Raw genomic sequence first — 22,088 nt, 5'->3', positions numbered from 1 at the left:
GAGCAGAAATAAATGAAACAGAGAATAAAAGACAATACAAAGGATCAATAAATTGAAAAGCCATTGCTTTGAAAAGATTGACAAGCCCCTAGCCAACCTAACCAAAGAGAGAATCAACCCAAATCATTAAAATTAAAATGAAAAAGGAGACATCACCACAGACAGCGAGGAAATTCAAAGGATTATCAGAAACTATTTTGAAAATTTATATTCCAATAGACTAGAAAACATCAAGGAAATTAACAGATTGCTAAACACATACAACCTACCTAAGTTGAGTCAAGAGGATAGATAAAACCTAAACATTCCATAGCAAGCAAAATATATATATATATATATATATATATATATATATATATATATATATATACAGCAATAAAAATTCTGCCATCAAAAAAAGTCCAGATGGGTTTTCAGCTGAATTCTACAAAACTTTTAGAGAAGAACTAGACCCAATACTTCACAAGTTATTCCATGAAATCAGAAGTGATGGGATTCTTTCAAACTTCCTCTACGAGGCCAGTATCACATTAATACCAAAACCAAATAATGATACCTCAAGAAAAGAAAAGTACAGATCATTGATGAATATAACTGCAGAAGCTCTAAAAAAAATACTAGCCATGTGCATTCAAAATCACATCAAGAAAGTGTACACCACGACCAAGTTGGTTTCATCCCAGGAAAGCAAAGCTGGTTCAACATATGCAAATCAATACATGTCAGTCACCACATAAATAGAACTAAGAACAAGAATCACATGATCATATAAAGAGATGCTAAAGTCATTTGACAAAATCAAAAATTCATGTTTAAAAGATTGCAGAAAATTACTGGAATTGAAGGAATGTATCTCAATATTATTAAGCCAATATACAATAAACCCAAAGCCAACATCATATTGAATGGAGAAAAACTGCTGAAATTCCCTCTAAAATTAGCAATAAGACAAGTATGCCCGCTATCACCACTCTTTTCAATATAGTTCTTAAGACTCTTGCCAGAGCAATTAGACAAGAGAAAGCTATAAAGGATTCAAATAGAAAAAGAAGAATTCAAATTATTTTTGTTTGCAGATGACATGATCCTATAGCTAGAAGAACCAAAATACTCAACCAAAAGACTACTAGAGCTGATTAACCAATACAGCAAAGTAGTAGGTTACAAACTCAAATAAATCAGTAGCTTTTCTATTCACCAACCATGAATCTACAGAGACAGAAATACAGAAAACAATCCCATTCACAATAACCTCAAAACCAATAAAATACCTAGGGATAAACCTAACCAAACAGGTAAAAAAAGACCTCTACAATGAAAATTATAAAACATGATAAAAAATTGAAGAAGACCTTGGGAGATAAAAAGATCTTCCTTAATCTTGAATAGGCAGAATAAATGTCATCAAAATTACCATTTACCAAAAGTGGTCTATAGAATCAATGCAGTTCCTATCAAAATACCAATTTCAATCTTTATAGACCTAGAAAAATCAGTTATAAGCATCATATGAAGAAATGAGAGACCCAGAATAGCCAAGGCAATTCTCAGCAACAACAGCCATGCAGAAGGCATCACAATTCCTGACTTCAAATTATACCAGAGAGCTATAGAAATTAAAACAGCATGGCGTCGGCACAAAAACAGGCACACAGGCCAATGGAACAGAATAGAAGATATAGAAACTAACCTGCACACTTATGATCAACTGATCTTCAAAAAAGGGGCCAAATTCATACACTGGAGAAGACAGCCTTTTCAATAACTGATGCTGGAAAAACTGGCTATCCATTCATAGAAAAATGAAACTAAATCTTTACCTCTCACCCTACATAGGTATCAACTCGAGATGAATCAAAGACCCAGAAATTATACTAGAGCCTATGAAGCTGTTGGAGGAGGCCATAGGTTCAACACTCCAACATATAGGCACAGGTAGAAACTTTCTCAACAAGACCCCCAAAGCTCAGGAGATTAAAACAAGAATTAATAAGTGGGATGACATCAAACTACAAAGTTTCTGTTCATCAAAGTAAATCATCAAGAGTCTGAAGAGCAAGCCTACAGAATGGAAGATTTTTACCAGCTATCCCTCTGACAGAGGTCTAATATCTAGAATATACAAAGAATTTAAGAAAACTTTACACTAGGAATACAAATAACCCAATCAAGAAATGGGCAACTGAATTGAATAGACATATCACAAAAGAGGAGAAATAAATGACCAATAGATACATGAAAAAAAGTTCAACATCATTAGCATTCAGGAGATACAAATCAAAACTACACTTCAATTCCTTCTCACCCCAAATATCCAGGTGTGGTGGCGCAGGCTTGTAATCCCAGCATTCGGGAGGCTGAGACAGGAGGATTGCAATTTGCAGACAGCCTCAGCTACTACTTATGAGGCCCTTTGCAACTCAGTGAGACCCTGTTTCATAAATAAAGAATAAATAATAGGGTTAGGGATATAGCTTAGAGGTAGAATGCCCCCAGTATCACAAAAATAAATAAAAAAATAAAATGAAGAAGTCAAATAACAATAAATATCGGCAAGGCTGTGGAGAAATAGGCACTCTTCTACATTGTTTGTAGGATTGCAAACTAGTCCAGCCACTATGGAGATCAGTGTGGAGAGTCCTTAAAAAATGGGTAATGAATCCACCATATGATCCAGCCATACCACTACTTAGTATTTTTCCAAAGGAGTTAAAACCAGAGAACTAGAGTAATATATTTATACCCATGTTCATAGCAGCACAATTCGCAATAGCCAAACTATGGAACCAACCTAGATGTCCATCAACAAATGAATAGACTACAAAATTATAGGAAATACAGACAAGTGAATTCTATTCGGCAATAAAGAAAAATAAAATTACATCATTTGTAAATGATTTAAAATAAAATGGAAGGACCTGGAGAATATTATGTGAAGTGAGATTAGCCAAGCACAGAGAATGAAGGATCATATGTTTTCTTTAATATGTGTAGGATATGAAGTAATTGGGATACAAGAGAGACTCCAGATGATGAGGGAAAACCTCACGGGAGCCAGGGAGGAGAAATAAGAGGAGGGGTGGAGGAAGACTTAGGTTCAGTAATAGAAATACTACCATAGACTATGCATATACACGTGAATATTGGGAAGGAGTGAAATGGGGAAAAGGGGCACCAAGAGCGTGCGCATGTATGTCATTGTCAACATGATTTACATTATGATGTGAGACGATAATGCACAAATAAAAGCACAAAAAATAAATAAATATGAGGAGTAGTTGATGTTGAAAGGAAAGGAGAAACAGAGACCCCCAGGCTGAACCTGAGCTGCCTAGTAGAAAAAGGTCCTCATTATGGCTGGTATAAAGAACTGGAGGAACAAACTGGATATCTGAGGACCAGGGTAAATTACATTCATCCATCTTGTAATTCTTCTCTTAATTTTAGCCTCTATTATAGGTGTAGGCAGATTGTGAACAGCTGGGAGAGCGTGCCAAAGGCAGGAGTCAAGGTCAAAGGTGGAGAGATTTCTGATACTGGAACTAAATGTTATAGAAGAGTCTGGACTATACCCTACGAGTGGCAACAACTAATTCATGGGTATGTTTGACAAAATTTTCAGGTTATGAGGGTCAGTCTGTTGGTACAATAGGAAAGATTAGAGAATCTGTACCACTAAGAGTTCAAAAGCTTAACATAACCAGTAGAGATGTGAATGAAGACGTTGAACTCCTCCAAACCCTGTCTGACCCAAACCTGTGGTGGTGGTAGTGGGAGGACTCACAATGTCAGCATTGCAGCAGACCATGAAAGTTGCAAACAAGTGTTCATAACCTGGTTCTCCACAATGTCCACACAACACAGACACACCCTGAGCATCCCACCCCGGCCAAGCCCAGCGGGTGCCACTGCCCCCCACGCCCTGCAGCCAGCCCCACTCACACAGGTTGTGCTTGCAGTGATGGGCGCAGGGTGGTGTTGCTCTACACGATCCTGTGAGCCCGACAATCAAGTAGGGCAGCTGCACGGACAACCAGGGAAGGTCAGGTGGGAATCCAGATGCTAGCAGACCCTTCCCTGAGTCAGGGCACATGTGAGACCTGCTCATTCTAACTGGCCATGGTAAAGCCTACCTAATTATACCATAATATGAATGAGTGAGCTGGCACATGGACCATCTCAGAAAGACAGTGTAGAAAGCTAGGAATGATAGTAATTGAGCAGGTGCACCGATCTCAGAAAGTCTAAGCTGGATAAGGAGATGAGATAGAGATTCTTCCCTTTCCCCAAACCACTCCAAATCTGCAACTACATTGAGAAAGTCCAGCCCCAGTTTAGATTTCTATTCAGCCACTGGTTTCTGTCATAGTCGGGAGCTGTGGTGGAGAAGAGGGAGAGAAAACAAACCTCCCTGAGGCCCACCCTCTTTCCCTCAGGACCCTCCAAAGGAACAGGGCAAGAACCTGAGACAGCACACCTGGCATCTGGCCACCCAGTCTCAGATTCCAAGGTTTGCAGTAGGGCTGGAATGGAGAACGATTCTAAGGGCTGGGGACCCTAAGGGACAGAGGCTACAATAGGTTTCAGGAGGGCTTGAAGGGGAATCCCGGCCATTTGCTGGTGCTGGTGCTGCACTGCCAGAGTCACCTCTCAGGAAGGGTTAGGCTCTGTGTCCAGCTGCAGGAGGCCTGCAGGCTGAGTGACAGGTGGCCTGGCAGGTGTGCTGAGCACCAGCCATCAGGACCAGGGGACTGACCAGGATGGTGCCCTTGCCATGCCCCATGATATATCTCTTCTCCTCATAGCTCCAGTCTGTGTACTCCAGGATCAGGTGAATGGGGAGCGCAAGCTGAGAAAGAATGCCAGAGTCAGAGGTCAGGGATGGAGGAATGCTAACGAGATGACTTCACCTCCTCAGAGTGAGCTGACACCCATACCTAACATCAGCATCCCATTGTAAACACACACATGGGGGGGGGGGGACGGGGGGGGAGAGAGAGAGAGAGAGAGAGAGGGAGAGAGAGAGAGAGAGAGAGAGAGAGACAGAGACAGAGACAGAGACAGAGACAGAGACAGAGACAGAGACAGAGACTGGCACAGGCATCTTGCCAGAGACAGGCAGAGGACTCCTGCAAGCCCTTAAAACTATCTCTTGCCAATTCCTGGTGGTGCAAGCTTGTAATCCCAGTACTTAGGATCCTGAGACAGGAGGATCTCAGATTCTCCACTGGCCTCAACCAGACACTCAGCAACTTAGCAAGGCCTTGTTTCAAATATAAAGTACTGGGGTACAGCTCCAAGGTAGAATACTCCTGGGTTCAATCCCCAGCATAAAAAAAAAAAACCATCTTCTGGAACCCACCCAGCTGCTCATAATGTCCCACTTCAGTCCCCTCCCAGCACCCAGTAGACCCGTCACTCACCCCGCGGACATCCCAGTACCCCAGTGTCATGGGCATGATGTGGTGCTGTGGACTGGGTGCTCAGGCCTCTGCCAGGTGGGCTTCTGAGTTCTGAAAGGCTGGTGCACTGAGAGCAGGACCTATCTTTGGTGTGTTTTTCATCCACCTTGCCCTGTCCCAAATTCCTGCCAACCCTGAGCCCAGACAGAGCCCAGCCCACAGAAGGGAGGGGTGACACCCTATAGGACCGCCCCTGAGTTGGTCTGAAGCCCAGGCTGCACTAGGCTTGCATGCCTGTGTTCCCTGATCTCCACCCACCCTTCTCAGATCCTCAGGGCTGACAGTGCACCCACAGGCCTGGTGGTGAAAGGAAAGCCTTGTCCCTTCCTTCCCCTGCTGGACTCTCAGTCTTCAGGCTCCTCATTCTTGCCTTCTGGAGAGTCTGTTTGCAAGGCTCAGGCCAAAAAGGATGTCCCACCAGAAATCTTAGCCAGCACCTGTCACTGGAAGAAAAGGGTTCCAGCCTTTTCTTTCAACCAGAGCTGCCCCAGGAATGCAATGCAGCCCTCAGAGGCTGACACTGGCCTGTGCCATCGCCTTCAGCACCATGGTCACAGCTTTGGTGTGACTGTGGCTGGAAGATCCTATGCCCTAGGAGTCACACACCTCCCCTGTGTCCTAGGGGAGACAGGAGGGAGTCCAGAGGGGCCCCTGCAGGACTCCACACTGGACCCATGGGCCAGCCCCAGACCCCCAGCTGTCCAGCCTGCACTCTAGCCCCAGCCTTGGGTCCTGCCCTGTACAGTCAGTGCATGACAGGGTGGCTCTAGTGGCCTTTGAATCACTCTGGGACCTGGGACCTGGGGCACAACCTCCATGCACCGCCCACCCTGCCGATGTTCCTGCTTAAAGGCAGAGAGTGTTGCACAAGGAAGAGATGTGGAGGAAATGCTCTGTAAAGGATGGTTCAGGGCAGAATGGGATTTGAAAACAGATTACTGGACCTTGAAAAGAAATTCATTTACACATTAAATACCAAGTTGTTGCCCTACAAGAAGTGCATTTTGGAAATTAGCTCATAATTGCATGGACTTCAGGGCATGAACCCAGCAGGGCCTCAAAGGCTTCCAACCACAGGATGAGGTGCAGAATCAGGTGGAGGAGGACAAGCAGAGGTCCTCTCATCCTCTGAAATCAGAGAAGCCACGTGCTGTGCAGGTCTCTGTGAAGACGGGCACTCAGAGGCCTCAGCACTGACACTGGCAGAGGCAGCCCTGTTGCAAATGCTGCCCTCGCACGCACAGGGCCATGGCCCACCGCGCAGGCTCCTGAGCTTCACCCAGGCTCAGGAAGAGGCCGCAGCCCCAAGGGGAATTAACTACCCTGTGGGTTTACTGAGGCCATTCCACCATGCACATCTGCGCGTGCGCGCGCGCGCACACACACACACACACACACACACACACACGCCTTTCAAAGCATCTGTTATAGTTCTCATTATATTTCAAGGCTTTGCCATTCTGGTTTTTTTTCAATCAAACATCTTTTAATTTGATAGACAACAATATAAAGCATATTGTTAGGCAAAAAGTAGTTTTACAGTGCAGTTTTAAAGTGTACACAAATTAGAATGCAGAAGTTAAACACTGGCGTACTGAGAGCATTTTGAACTTCAGGTAAACTGTACATAAAACTTACGATTTAAATATTAGCCAATATGAAAACTTCACTTCCCGTAATATAAAAATGACATTTTAAGATGCATTTTTTTACTAAATAAACCAGTTAAGAACTTAAAATTAATCACTAAAAATGCAACAATAGAATTTATAATGATTGGCTATAAAAATATACTGGCAATCACTTTTCTTATAAAGGTACCATTCACTACATTACAAATAGTCTCTAGCATAAAACTGCCTTAATAGTTCTATTATTTTAGAACCAGATAAACCTTACACTAAAATGATTATAAAATCTTCTTGGAAAAAAATTTGGTATGCAACCTTAGAAGGTTTTTTGAAAATAGTATTTCAAGGGCCTGTAAACATTTTATTCTATTAAAGCACAAGAGAATAAGTAATAGATATTCAATTGTATATAGGATATAAAATAAAAAACAATTATATATGTAAAAAATCACCCTTACCAGACTAAGCAAAAACAACTATTTAGAAGTATAAAACTTTTAAATAGTTCTTTTTCCATTCTGATTTTTAAAAAGTTACAAAATCATCACTCTCCATTCATATAACTTCGATTCCCTTTAGTACAGATCATTAGAAATAGTTACATCATAAACTGTAAAAATAAAATCCTAAAGAAATTCCTGAGTAAATAATTTTCAAAAGCTTTTGTTAAGCACAATAGCAATTTTAAAAGTCACAGAAGAATAATAGTAAATTGGTGTTCATCTACCTAGTATATATATCCTTTACTAAAAACACATCAATGGGAATCTTACCACCGAACAGGCCCCATGAATAAGATGAACCTTCAAGTTGACTCTAGTTGGACTTTTAAAAGATTGGAGCTCAGGTGTGAAGTACAGGGGACATAATTTTGAAATATGAGACACATTTTAGTGTTTTTATACACTGAAAGGAGATAAGAGGTCTGGGTGCAGCTGGTGCAGGTGCCTTGATTCCAACCAACAGTACCAGAGGAAAAAATTAAAGACAAATGATAAGACGAAAGAATACTTGTTTCTCAGAAATTGGTCTGATGAATTTTGAAATTCCCTGAACATCAACTATATGCCAGACATTGTCGAAGATATCGGACATAAATGGGGTCTGAAGCCCTGGACCTTCTTTGGATGAAAACAGGCGCAGCACCAACTGCAACACACGAGGTGTATTGATGAAGGCGCAGGAGGACTGTCCACAGGCAAGCTTCTCCCCACAGGAGAGGGGGCCAGGGAGAGCCCAGTCAAACATGATGCAGAGTGAGGGTTCAGGCTTTACTGGGGATCACGAGGACTGGGGACGCTGCCACCCTGGGCACCAGGGATGCACACCAGGCAACACTGGACTCCCAGGCAGTCCTGGGGAACGAGGTGACAGTCAGCTTTTCCAAGTAGCTATATCATATGGCCGGATTTAGGGCAGAGAGAAGGATGGGGAGGAGGAGACTGTACTAAAGGAAAGTGGGGGGCAGAGGCCTGGCTGAGAGGGCTTGAGTAGAAGAAGTGGAGTCAGTGAGACCTTGCAGGGGAGAAAGGAGTAGGGAGATGGAGGGAGGAAGTGGAGGCCGGAGGCCGGGGCAGTGTGCTAGCTGGGCCTGGCCCGGGCCAGCAGCTGAAGCCGCAGATCCTCCCTCTCTGGGTCCTGACATCACAGGTCTACTTGTTGCCCCACGTGGCCATCTTGGAAAACAAAGGTCTGCGGATGAAGCGGCTGGACTTCATGTAGGCTGAGATCTTCTTTAGGCCCTGCGAGTAGAGAGGAGGCAGGGGCTCAGGCCGCTGTCCAGGGGGCTGGAGTGGCCCCACTCCAGGGACGGCCTCACCAGGAGACTCCAGAGCCCAGCCCAGCACAGAGGGCTCAGGGCCCAGCTCTGGAAGGGAACGCTGTGACTTCCCGTGACTAAGGGGACACTGGGAACACGCGAGGTGCTTTATAAACACTAGAAATTACAGTATACGTTTAGAAAATCAACAATCTTGCAAGATCAGTCCTACCCTGCCCTTTATCAGGAGGGAACCTGAAGGGCAGAGATGTTAATTAACTTCCTCCTGCTCACATGTCTAATACAGTAGCAGTGTTGTCTGGTCCAAGTATGATCTGTCCCTTCAATTCCAAGTCCTCTCTACAGCACTACCCTCCTGCCTCCCCCACGCATCCATGGGAGGCCCGCTCACCTCCTGTCTCTGCAAACATTCTCCTATAAACTGGAAATGTTTCTTGCCTGTATTTGCCCACAGAGGAGGGAACTGGAAGGGCAGATGACTGAAAACGTGACATGAAAGCTGGAAGAAAGCCCAGATCCCGCCCAGAGACTGAGCAAATTATGGATGAAAGAGACAGAGGGAGGCGGAGTGGAAAAGAATTCCATGTGATCCATCTCCTGAGAAGAGAACGTGTAAATGTCCCTACCAGGCCCCTGAGTTCAATCCCACTGTCACTCAACCTACCTCCTCTCCAGCCCTGCCTCAGTCCAGCCAATGTCCCTAGGTTGTATTCTGCATCTCTTTTCGTTAGTTTGTATGTTTCCTTGCTTGCTTTTTTCTGTGATGTGGATTGAAATGAGGGGTTTATTACCTCCAAGCTATAACCAAGCCTCATGTGACTAATAATCTCGTGCACTTGCCAGATGTTGTAATGACAAATTTGACCCAAGACATGTGTGATGCTGGGGACAGGTCCTGGCAGAAAGACAGAGCTCAATAATGCCGGTTCTCCATCTTTAATCTCAGGGACTATGAACTCATGGGGACCCCTGTCACAGGGGACACAGAAGAGAGGGCATTGAGAGGGAGGAGTATAGGGCATCACCTCAAAGCGGGACATGAAGTCCTTCAGGTTCGGGAAGGCGTCCAGGCACTTGGGCTCAAACATGCGCTGCTGGTCAAGGACATCATAAGCCAGGAAATCCACATAGGTGATCTGCAGAGAACGCGGGCTGAGTGGGATGGGCCCTGCTCCCTCAGCATGGACATCCCGATTCCTTCCCTATTACCTTGTCACCAGCAAACCAGGACCGCTTCCCCAGGAACTGTGAGTAGAGCTTTATCTTCTCAGGCAGGCCCTCCAGGTAGCCTGCCTTCTGTTTCTCCTGAAACAGGCACAAAACACCTGTCACCACCCTCAGAGCCAGGCTCTCTGACCAACACACCTCCCCGTGCTGTCCTGTCTCGCTTCCCTAGACAGGGCCTGATCAGGGTTCAGGCTGCAAGTTAATACATCAGCATTTCTGGACTCCTACGGGTTCCCGTCCCCATCTGTAGGAGTGACCGCTAGTCAGAGAGGATCACGCAGTGTCCCTGAAGATGTTCCCACCGAGACTAAAACACCCACTGGGGGCCAGACAGGAGTGTGAAGGGCACCTGCCACTCTCAGGCCTGGGATTCCGGGCATTCAAAGAAACAAAGGGTTAAAAGATTAGAGGGTACAAAACAAGAGGAGTAGCAGAAAAACAGAATATGTATTTGGGTCATGTGCATAAAATTGTAGAATACTTGATATAGAAAATGAGGTGGCAGAGGAACAGGACCTCTAGCTGACCCAAAGCTGCCTTTTAAGAAAAGGTCCTTGCCGGGCGTGGTGGCGCACACTTGTCATCCCAGCATTCAGGAGGCTGAGACAGGAGGATCCGGATTAGCAGACAGGCTCGGCTACTTAGTGAGGCCCTCTGCAACTCAGTGAGACCCTGTTTTCAAATAAAGGATAGAATATAGGCCTGGGTAAAGCTCAGAGTTAGAATGCCACTGAGGTTCCATCCCAAGTACGAAAGAAAGGAAGGAAGGAAGGAAGGAAGGAAGGAAGGAAGGAAGGAAGGAAGGAAGGAAGGAAGGAAGGAAGGGTCCTGATCCCGTGGCATCAGGAACAAGCTCTGGGGAGGCACGTGTGCAGATGTCTGGAGACAGGGGCCATTACCTTCCCAGCTGGCACTTGCTTTGGTCATGATTTGATTCTGGTTTCTATTAGAAGCCAAATGGTATGAAAATCTGGGAGACAGGCCCCCTGGAAAAGGTGAGTAGATAGAATAAACGAGAATGGTGGGGGGGGGGGCACACAGTCATGTCTGGGAATAGGATGTCGACCCTGGAGACAGTGAATTGAAACATCAGACTGGCAGGGGATGTTTCACAGTTTGAGAAGATTTCAAGTTATCAGGATCAGGGTGGAGAGGATAGGAAAGCCCAGAGGGTCAGTACCACTAGGAGCTCAAGTACCAAGCATGACCCCGGCAGGTGTTTGCTCAGATCCTGACTCCCCACCCTGTCTGGTCCTCACAGTGGGACTCACAAAGTCAGGGTTGTAGCAGAGCATGATGAAATACATCCGGGTGTCCACAAGTTGGTTCTCCAAAATGTCTATGCGAATCTCCTCCTCTTCTGTCTCCCCACCTGCGGCCCACACAACACAGATGCACCCTCAGCATCCCACCCTGGCCAAGCCCAGGGGCACCACTGCCCTCCACGCCCTGCAGCCGGCCCCACTCACACAGCTTGTGCTTGCGGGCGATGTAGCGCAGGATGGCGTTGCTCTGGGTGATCCTGTGAGTCCCGTCAATCAAGTAGGGCAGCTGCATGGACAGCCAGGGAAGGTCAGGTGGGAATCCAGGTGCCAGCAGCCCCTCCCTGCGTCAGGGCACCTGTGAGACCTGGCACTCAGTGTAGCTGGCCATGGTAAGCCCAATGTAATTCTGTAGAATGACTGAAAGAACTGGCTAGGGGACTATCACAGAAAGACAGTGTAGACAACTAGAAATGACTAGTAGTTTAGCAGAACTGATCCCAGAAAGTCTAAACTGGACGAGGAGATGAGGCAGAGATCTTTGACCAACCCCAAACCACCCCCCAAACCTGCGCCTACATTGGGAAAGTCCAGGCCCAGCTTGAACTTCTCATTCAGCCACTGGCTTCTGTCATAGTCGGGAGCTGCGGTGAAGAAGAAGTGAAAGTAAACCTCCCCTGAATCCAACCCTCTTCCCCCCAGGACTTTGAGAGTGTACCCGGTATCTGACCACCCAGCCTCAGGTTCCAAGGTTTGCAGTAGGGCTGGAAGGGAGAATGATTCTAAGGGTACGGACCCTAAAGGACAGAGGCTTTCAAAAAGTTTTAGTGGTACTTGAAGGGGAATCCAGGCCAATTGCTGATCCTGGAACTGCACTGCCAGAGTCACCTTTCAGGGAGTGTTAGGCTCTGTTTCCAGCTGCAGGCAGCCTGCAGGCTGAGCAACAGGTGGTCTGGCAGGGTTTCTGGGCACCATCCAGCAGGAGCACAGTAGGGGACTGACCAGCACGGTGCCCTTACCATCCCCCATGGAGTATCTCTTCTCTTCATAGCTGGAGTCTGTGTATTCCAGGATCAGGCGGATGGCATGAGCCAGCTGGGAGAGAGAGTGGTGCCAGAGGTCAGGGATGGAGGCACCCTGACTGATGACTTCACCTCCTCGGGTGAGCCTCCGCCCATACCTTACATCAGTATCCCATTATACAGAGAGAGAGGGAGAGAGGAGGGAGGGGGAGAGATGCTGGCATAGGCTTCCTGCCAGGGACAGGGAGAGGATTCCTGCAAATCCTTAAAACTATCTCCTGCCATTGCTGGTGGTGCAGTTCTGTAATTCCAGTACTTGGGAGCCACAGACAGAAGGATCTTAGGTTCTACACTGGCCTCAGTCAGACACTCAGCAACTTAACCAGACCCTGCCTCAAAATACAAAGTGTTGGGGTTTAGCTCCGAGAGAAAATACTCCTGGGTTCAATCTCAGCACCAAGAAACAAAATAAAACTATGCATCTCCCACGCGTCCCACTTCCAGCCTCCAGAAGATCACTCACTCACCCCGCTGATGTCCCAGTACCCCAGTATCATGGGCATTGTGCTGGTGCTGTGGATTGAATGCTCAGGTCTGCCAGGAGGGCTTCTGCGTTCTGAGAAGCCTGTGCACTGAGCAGCAGGGCCTGTCTTCCTTCTGCTTTTCAGCCACTTTACCCCGCCCCAAATTCCTGCCAATCCAAAGCCTAGACTAAGCCCAGCCCACAGGAGGGAGGAGGGAGATCTTATGTAATCACAGCCAGCTTGGTCTGAAGCCCAGGCAGGCAGTGTTCCCTGCTCTCCACCCACCCTCCTGGGATCCTCAGGGCTGGCAGTGCACTAGCCACAGACATAGTGGTGAAAAAGCAAGCCTGGTCACTTCTTTCCGCTCCTGGTCTCTAGTCCTCAGGCTCCCCAAATCCACCCTCCTGGGAGAGTCCACTTGCGAAGCTCCTGACAAGAAGTATGTCCCATCAGAAAGTTTGTTTCAGCAAATCTGACACACACCAGGCTTTATTAACATGACAGTCTGGGTCTACAGGAACAGTGTCCGTGAAATGGGACCACCCCAGGACAAGCATATCAGCAGAATATTTGACCTACCTGCCTCAATAACAGCCCTCATTAAGTTGGATAAAGGTTATATACACTAAGTTGTACTTTGGCCCTTTTTGTGAATTGTCATCCAAGAACTAAACATACAGCTACCCCAGGAATGCAACGCAGCCCACAGAGGCTGACACTGGCCTGTGCCGTCGCCTACAAAACCGTGGTCACAGCTTCGGTGCGACTGTGGCTGGAAGATCATGTGCCCCAGGAACCACACACCTCCCCTGTGTCCAAGGGGAGACAGGAGGGAGTCCAGAGGGGCCCCTGCAGGACTCCACACTGGACCCATGGGCCAGCCCCAGACCCCCAGCTGTCCAGCCTGCACTCTGGCCCCAGCCTTGGTTCCTGCCCTGTACAGTCAGTGCATGACAGGGTGGCTCTAGTGGCCTTTGAATCACTCTGGGACCTGGGACCTGGGGCACAACCTCCATGCACCGCCCACCCTGCCGATGTTCCTGCTTAAAGGCAGAGAGTGTTGCACAAGGAAGAGATGTGGAGGAAATGCTCTGTAAAGGATAGTTCAGGACAATGGAATTTGAAAACAGATTACTGGACCTTGAAAAGAAATTCGTTTACACATTAAATACCAAGTTGTTGTCCTACAAGAAGTGCGTTTTGAGGGTTAGCTCATAATTGTGTGGACTGCAGGGCATGAACCCAGCAGGGCCTCAAAGGCTTCCAACCACAGGATGAAGTGCAGAATCAGGTGGAGGAGGACAAGCAGAGGTCCTCTCATCCTCTGAAATCAGAGAAGCCACGTGCTGTGCAGGTCTCTGTGAAGACGGGCACTCAGAGGCCTCAGCACTGACACTGGCAGAGGCAGCCCTGTTGCAAATGCTGCCCTCGCACGCACAGGGCCATGGCCCACCGCGCAGGCTCCTGAGCTTCACCCAGGCTCAGGAAGAGGCCGCAGCCGCAGGGGGAATTAACTACCCTGTGGGTTTACTGAGAGCAAGGCCATTCCACCATGCACATCTGCGCGTGCGTGCATGCGCGCACACACACACACACACACACACTCACACACACACACACGCCTTTCAAAGCATCTGTTATAGTTCTCATTATATTTCAAAGGTTTGCCATTCTGGTTTACAGACCATAAACTCTAAAAATAAAATTCTAAAGAAATTCCTGAGTAAATGATTTTTTTAAAGCTAACATTTAGTATAAAATAATTTGAAAAGATACAGAAGAGAAATAGTAAATTGGTGTCCATTCAGCTGGTATATCCTTTATTAAAAATACATCAATGGGGCTGGGCATGGTGGCGCATACTTGTAATCCCTGCATTTAGGAGATGGAGACAGGAGGATCGCGTAGGTTTGAAGCCAGCCTCACTAGCTTAAGAGAACCTGTTTCCAAATTTAAAAAATTATATAAATAGGTCTGGGAGTGAAGCCCAGAGGTAGAAGAGTTTCCAGGAACCCCGGTACCACAAGAAAAATAATAATAAATAAATATACATGAATGGGGATCTTACCACTGACTAGGCCCCATATAAGATGAGTCTTCAAGTTGACCCTAGCTGGGCTGTTAAAAGATTAGAACTTGGCCGTGCGTGGTGGCGCACGCTTGTAATCCCCGCGCTTGGGAGGCAGAGACAAGAGGATCGCACAGGTTCGAAGCCAGCCACGCTGGCGTAAGAGACCCTGTTTCAAAAATATAAAATAGGTCTGGGAGTGTAGCCCGGAGGTAGAAGGGCTTCCAGGAACCCCAGTACCACCAAAAAAATAAAAAAGATTAGAACTCAGGTGTGAACTACAGGGGAGATATTTTGGAAATGAGACACATTTTAGTGTTTTTATATACTGATGGAGTGGTGAGGCTGAGGATGCAGCTTGGGGATACCCTTGATTTCAACTCATAGTATCACAAAAAGAAAAAACAAAAAGAAAAATGATAAGACAAAAGAATACTTGTGTCTCAGATATTGGTCTGATGAATTTTGAAATTTCCTGAACATCAACTATATGCCAGACATTGTTAAATATATTAGAGATAAAAGATTCCAAAGCCTTGGACCTTCTTCAGTGGACTTGAAATTGATTTGGATGAAAACAGGTGCAGCACCACCTGCAACACACGGGGTGTATTGATGGAGACACAGGAGGATGTCCACAGGCAAGCTTCCAGGAGAGGGGACCAGGGAGAGCCCTGGCAGCCAGACAAGATGCAAGGTGGGGTTCCGGCTTTACTGGGGATCACGAGGACTGGGGACGCTGCCACAGTGGGGACAGGGATGCACACCAGACAACACTGGACTCCCAGGCAGTCCTGGGGAACGAGGTGACAGTCAGCTTTTCCAAGCAGCCAAGATCATATGGCTAAATTTAGGGCAGAGAGAAGGATGGGGAGGAGGAGACTGTACTAAAGGAAAGTGGGGGGCAGAGGCCTGGCTGAGGGGGCTTGAGTAGAAGAAGTGGAGTCAGTGAGACCTTGCAGGGGAGACAGGAGTGGGGAGATGGAGGGAGGAAGTGGAGGCCGGAGGCCGGGGCAGTGTGCTAGCTGGGCCTGGCCCGGGCCAGCAGCTGAAGCCGCAGATCCTCCCTCTCTGGGTCCTGACATCACAAGTCTACTTGTTGCCCCACGTGGCCATCTTGGAAAACAAAGGTCTGCGGATGAAGCGGCTGGACTTCATGTAGGCTGAGATCTTCTTTAGGCCCTGCGAGTAGAGAGGAGGCAGGAGCTCAGGCCGCTGTCTAGGGGGCTGGAGTGGCCCCACTCCAGGGACGGCCTCACCAGGAGACTCCAGAGCCCAGCCCAGCACAGAGGGCTCAGGGGCCAGGGAACTCTGTGACTCCTGTGGTTAAGAGAACACCAAGCAACAAGCAAGATACTTTACTAAATCGAGAGATTAGATTTTCTAACCGGGTGGTTAGAAAATCAGCAATCTTGCAAGATCAGTCCTACTCTGCCCTTTCTCAAGAAGGAACTGAAGGACAGAGGTGTTAATTAATTTCATCATGCTCACGCTGCTAATACTTTAATGGCCAGTGCTGGTGAAAGTCTGATCTGTGTCTCCAATCCAGTTTCTCTCTTCAGCATGCCATCCTTAGAGAGACGTAGTGTCTCTCTAAGTTTCTGGAGTCTCACTAACTGACTGAGGTAGGCCTGGAATCTGAGACCCTCGTGTTTCAGCCTCCCAAGTAATGGGAGGACACACAGGCACCACCCCAGGCATGTGTGCCTTCTTAGAGTGAGTACAAGATCAGTTCAAAAGACTCAAAGACAACCAGGGCTGCCCGTCCCCCGCTCAGGCTGCAGCCCTCAGCTCTATCTCACCCTCCCCCGCCCCACACACATACCAGCCCTTGCACAATCCCAAGGCCACTCAGCCTGGACCAAAACCAGAGCTGCTGAGAACTAGCTGAGAAAGCACATCACTTAGTGGGGGTGGGGAGGCAAAGAGAGCCCAGCCTGCAATAACAATGGCACAAGCATCTCAGATCCCCAAACCCGTAATGAGATAGGTTGTGCTTGTGCCAATAAGTGCAGCCATGATGAGCTCAGGGGTGAGGTCCCGTCTGTGCTCCCATCACCGGGTGGTTCCAAGGGCCCTCACAGTCATACACCTGCCATTCTCTGCGGCCCTCAGTCCAGGGAGGGGCATCTCTGCAGGTGCCATTCAGCCTGATTTCTGTGATTCCCTCACAGAGAGGAGAAAAACCAAAACACAAAGTGAAAAGGGCGGCATCGTCTCACGTCAAGCACTGGAGATACTGACGGAGAGAAGGAGAAGCATGAGGGTGGGCACAGGTACCATCAGAATAAGTCCAGATGCAATCCTCCAGCAGGAGCAACCACATGTGTGCTCAATCAGCGCTCACAGCCCGGGCCCAGCACTCCCCCCATAGGGCGTCTGGCTGGGCAAAACCCACTGCGGGTCAGGTATGAATGTTCTCTGTCTTCATATCCATCCATCCTGGCTCAGCCAATGCACCCATGATGCCTACAGCTCCCCGCCTCCTCACTGGGTCCAGGATTGGGAAACTCAGGCCAGAAACAAGCCTGAGGCTTTCTTTTCCTTCAGGCTGAATCAGGGATACCATGACTGCTGCCCTTACAAGACAGAGGGTGACCGGGAGCCCAGTAGATGGACGAGCTGTGACACCTTTGTAAATGACTTTCCCTTCTGAGCCTCAGTTATCTGATCTCTCCCATGGGACAAATAATCTCGTGCACTTGCCAGACGTTGTAATGACAAATTTGACCCAAGACATGTGTGATGCTGGGGACAGGTCCTGGCAGAAAGAGCTCAATAATGCCAGTTCTCCATCTTTAATCTCAGGGACTATGAACTCATGTGGACAGGGACACAGAAGAGAGGGCATTGAGAAGGAGGAGCATAGGGCATCACCTCAAAGCGGGACATGAAGTCCTTCAGGTTCGGGAAGGCGTCCAGGCACTTGGGCTCAAACATGCGCTGCTGGTCAAGGACATCATAAGCCAGGAAATCCACATAGGTGATCTGCAGAGAACGCGGGCTGAGTGGGATGGGCCCTGCTCCCTCAGCATGGACATCCCGATTCCTTCCCTGTTACCTTGTCACCAGCAAACCAGGGCCGCTTCCCCAGGAACTGTGAGTAGAGCTTTATCTTCTCAGGCAGGCCCTCCAGGTAGCCTGCCTTCTGTTTCTCCTGAAACAGGCACAAAACAGCTGTCACCACCCTCAGAGCCAGGCTCTCTGACCAACACACCTCCCCGTGCTGTCCTGTCTCGCTTCCCTAGACAGGGCCTGGTCAGGGTTCAGGCTGCAAGTTAATACATCAGCATTTCTGGACTCCTACGGGTTCCCGTCCCCATCTGTAGGAGTGACCGCTAGTCAGAGAGGATCACGCAGTGTCCCAGAAGATGTTCCCACCGAGACTAAAACACCCACTGGGGGCCAGACAGGAGTGTGAAGGGCACCTGCCACTCTCAGGCCTGGGATTCCGGGCATTCAAAGAAACAAAGGGTTAAAAGATTAGAGGGTACAAGACAAGAGGAGTAGCAGAAAAACAGAATATATATTTGGGTCATGTGCATAAAATTGTAGAATACTTGATATAGAAAATGAGGTGGCAGAGGAACAGGACCTCTAGCTGACCCGAAGCTGCCTTTTAAGAAAAGGTCCTTGCCGGGCTTGGTGGCGCACACTTGTCATCCCAGCATTCAGGAGGCTGAGACAGGAAGATCCGGATTAGCAGACAGGCTCGGCTACTTAGTGAGGCCCTCTGCAACTCAGTGAGACCCTGTTTTCAAATAAAGGATAGAATATAGGCCTGGGTAAAGCTCAGAGTTAGAATGCCACTGAGGTTCCATCCCAAGTACGAAAGAAAGAAAGAAAGAAAGAAAGAAAGAAAGAAAGAAAGAAAGAAAGAAAGAAAGAAAGAAAGAAAGAAGGAAGGAAGGAAGGAAGGAAGGAAGGAAGGAAGGAAGGGTCCTGATCCCGTGGCATCAGTGACAAGCTCTGGGGGAGGCAGGTGTGCAGATGTCTGGAGACAGGGGACATTACCTTCCCAGCTGGCACTTGCTTTGGTCATGATTTGATTCTGGTTTCTATTAGAAGCCAGATGGTATGAACATCTGGGAGATGGGACCCCTGGCAGAGGTAGGTAGATAGAATAAACGAGAATGGGGCAGGGGCACACAGTCATGTCTGGGAATAGGATGTCGACCCTGGAGACAGTGAATTGAAACATCAGACTGGCAGGGGATGTTTCACAGTTTGAGAAGATTTCAGGTTATCAGGATCAGGGTGGAGAGGATAGGAAAGCCCAGAGGGTCATTACCACTAGGAGCTCAAGTACCAAGCATGACCCCGGCAGGTGTTTGCTCAGATCCTGACTCCCCACCCTGCCTGGTCCTCACAGTGGGACTCACAAAGTCAGGGTTGTAGCAGAGCATGATGAAATACATCCGGGTGTCCACAAGTTGGTTCTCCAAAATGTCTATGCGAATCTCCTCCTCTTCTGTCTCCCCACCTGCGGCCCACACAACACAGATGCACCCTCAGCATCCCACCCTGGCCAAGCCCAGGGGCACCACTGCCCCCCACGCCCTGCAGCCGGCCCCACTCACACAGCTTGTGCTTGCGGGCGATGTAGCGCAGGATGGCGTTGCTCTGGGTGATCCTGTGAGTCCCGTCAATCAAGTAGGGCAGCTGCATGGACGGCCAGGGAAGGTCAGGTGGGAATCCAGGTGCCAGCAGCCCCTCCCTGCGTCAGGGCACCTGTGAGACCTGGCACTCAGTGTAGCTGGCCATGGTAAGCCCAATGTAATTCTGTAGAATGACTGAAAGAGCTGGCTAGGGGACCATCACAGAAAGACAGTGTAGAAACTAGAAATGACTAGTAGTTTAGCAGAAGAACTGATCCCAGAAAGTCTAAGCTGGACGAGGAGATGAGGCAGAGATCTTTGACCAACCCCAAACCACCCCCCAAACCTGCACCTACATTGGGAAAGTCCAGGCCCAGCTTGAATTTCTCATTCAGCCACTGGCTTCTGTCATAGTCGGGAGCTGCAATGGAGAAGAAGAATTAAAAGCAATCTTCTTTGAATCCACCTTTCCTTTCCAAGGGACCTTCCCATGTATTCAGGAAAAAATCACTAAGACAGTGGGTCTAAAATCTTAGCTACCCATTCCCACATTCCAGATTTTTGGAGGGTGATAGAGGAGGATCTGTCTTTAGGCCATTCAACCTAAATGACTAAGATATCAGCTGGGCGTGGTGGCACAGATTTATAATCCCAGCATTTGGGAGGCTGAGACCAGAGGATCGCGGTTCTCAGACAGTCTCAGCTACTTAGTGAGGCCCTCTGCTACTCAGTGAGACCTGGTTTCAAAATAAAGAATAAGGCTGGGCGTGGTGGTGCACGCTTTAAACCCCGCGCTTGGGAGGCGGAGACAGGAGGATCGCTCAGGTTCAAGGCCAGCCACGCTGGCGTAAGAGACCCTGTTTCAAAAATATAAAATAGGTCTGGGAGTGTAGCCCGGAGGTAGAAGGGCTTCCAGGAACCCCAGTACCACCAAAAAAATAAAAATAAAAAATAAAGAATAAAAAATACGGCAGGGGGTGTAGCTCGGAGGTTTAATGCCCCTGGGTTCCATCCTCAGACAAAGAAAGAAAGAAAGAAAGAAAGGAAGAAAGAAAGAAAGAAAGAAAGAAAGAAAGAAAGAAAGAAAGAAAGAAAGAAAGAAAGAGGGACTCAAATTATTTTGGCAAGCCATAATAGAGTTCCCAACCCACATAAATAGAGAGGGTGAGGAAATGACCTTCAGGGTATATGTGTTGGAGGCTCAAACTGTACCCTTTAAGGAGTTTTGGGGGGAGGTAGATTCTGATGGAGCTGCAGGAGGCCCACAGACTGAGTGACAGGTGACCATACAGGGCTTGCAGGGCTCCTGTAAGCAGGGGCCGAAGGGTACTGGCCAGAAAGGTGCCCTTACCGTCCCCGGTGGTGTATCTCTTCTCCTCATAGCTTGAGTCTGTGTATTCCAGGAGCAGGCGGATGGGCTGAGTCATCTGGGCAAGATGGACCGTGACACAGGTCAGGGTTGTGAAGGGACTTGGACTGTACGACTTCACCTCCTCCAGGTGAGCCCTGCACACTCCACCATCACCAGCCCCTGGCACTCACAAGCCCACATTTACATACACATGCACACATGGGCACACTAGCTCTCATGTGTGTGAGCTTCTTAGTGCTGATAGGGACAGACAGAGTGCTCCAGCAAGTCCTCAGAGGATCCCCCTCCTGGAACCACATGTCCCCACACATCCACAGCACAGGCCCCCCCTCTCAACCCCCAAGATGACCCCTTGCTCACCCCACGGATGTCCCAGTACCCGAGGGTCATAGGCATGGTCCTGGTGCTGTGGACTGAGCCCACTGACCTCAGCAGAGCTGAGCTGTGACTTTATCTTGGAACCCAGAGAGGGCGGGGTGGGGTGGAGCCTGGTGCTGTGTCCTGCCCTCCTGCACTTAGGCAGCCCTGTTCCCTCCTCCAGATCTCTTATAGACTTTGCCAGAAAACCAGGAACCTGGCACCAGGGGCCAGGGGAGGAAGAAGTAAGATACAATACAGCCTCAGCCCCTATGGGCCCAGGAGAAACTTCTGGACACTCAGAAGCCAAAAATAGGACTAGCTAAGTCACTCCAAGCCCAGCCAGCAGCGGCCCACTCCCACACTGCTCTGCTTTCACAAACAGCTGTCCTCAGATGGTGACAGAACAAAGATGATCTTCCTTCTTGCTCAGCAGAAAGTGTATTTTGGAAATTAGTTAAAACTTTGTGTGGACTGCAGGCTGTGAACCGAGCATGTGGATAAAGGTTTCCCATCACTAGGCAAGGTGCGGAGTCAGACGGAAGAGGACAGGCAGAGGTCATCCCATCCCTCTTAAGTCAGAGAAAACACATGCTCTGCAGGTCTCTGTGAAGATGGGGCTCTCAGAGGCCAGGTCATCGCTTGGCAGAGGGAGCCGTGTTGCAAACGCTGCCCTCCCATTCAGACAGGGCCATGGCCTACAGCGCAGGCTCCTAAACTTTGTCCAGGCTCAGGAAGTGACCTCAGCCTCAAAGATAATTTGAAGTTTAAGGTTTAAGGATGTT

General features: G+C 48.3%; 1 protein-coding gene across 6 annotated transcripts; it reads right to left on the bottom strand.

Moving 5' to 3' along the window:
* Positions 1-8,745: 8,745 nt before the first annotated feature.
* LOC308259895 (glutathione S-transferase Mu 2-like) lies at positions 8,746-21,342 on the bottom strand (the record flags this gene model as incomplete). Of its 6 annotated transcripts, XM_080691213.1 has the most annotated exons (14): positions 8,746-8,835; positions 9,899-10,009; positions 10,083-10,178; positions 11,372-11,472; positions 11,570-11,651; positions 11,942-12,006; positions 12,382-12,457; positions 17,854-17,964; positions 18,038-18,133; positions 19,359-19,459; positions 19,557-19,638; positions 19,931-19,995; positions 20,926-21,001; positions 21,307-21,342. In XM_080691213.1, the coding sequence occupies 14 exons, from the start codon at positions 21,340-21,342 to the stop codon at positions 8,746-8,748; spliced, it is 1,188 nt and encodes a 395-aa protein (XP_080547339.1). The 6 variants fall into 6 exon arrangements, with proteins under 6 accessions (XP_080547339.1, XP_080547342.1, XP_080547340.1 ...); XM_080691216.1 differs by lacking the exons at positions 17,854-17,964; positions 18,038-18,133; positions 19,359-19,459; ... (1 more) ...; positions 19,931-19,995; positions 20,926-21,001; XM_080691214.1 differs by lacking the exons at positions 17,854-17,964; positions 18,038-18,133; positions 19,359-19,459; ... (2 more) ...; positions 20,926-21,001; positions 21,307-21,342 and adding an exon at positions 12,912-12,947.
* Positions 21,343-22,088: the final 746 nt, after the last annotated feature.

This window comes from Muscardinus avellanarius (assembly GCF_963383645.1).
Source record: "Muscardinus avellanarius genome assembly, chromosome: 3".
Classification (NCBI taxonomy): Eukaryota; Metazoa; Chordata; class Mammalia; order Rodentia; family Gliridae; genus Muscardinus; species Muscardinus avellanarius.
Note: the sequence above shows the minus strand (reverse complement) of the source record. Positions and strands in the feature narration are given on the sequence as shown.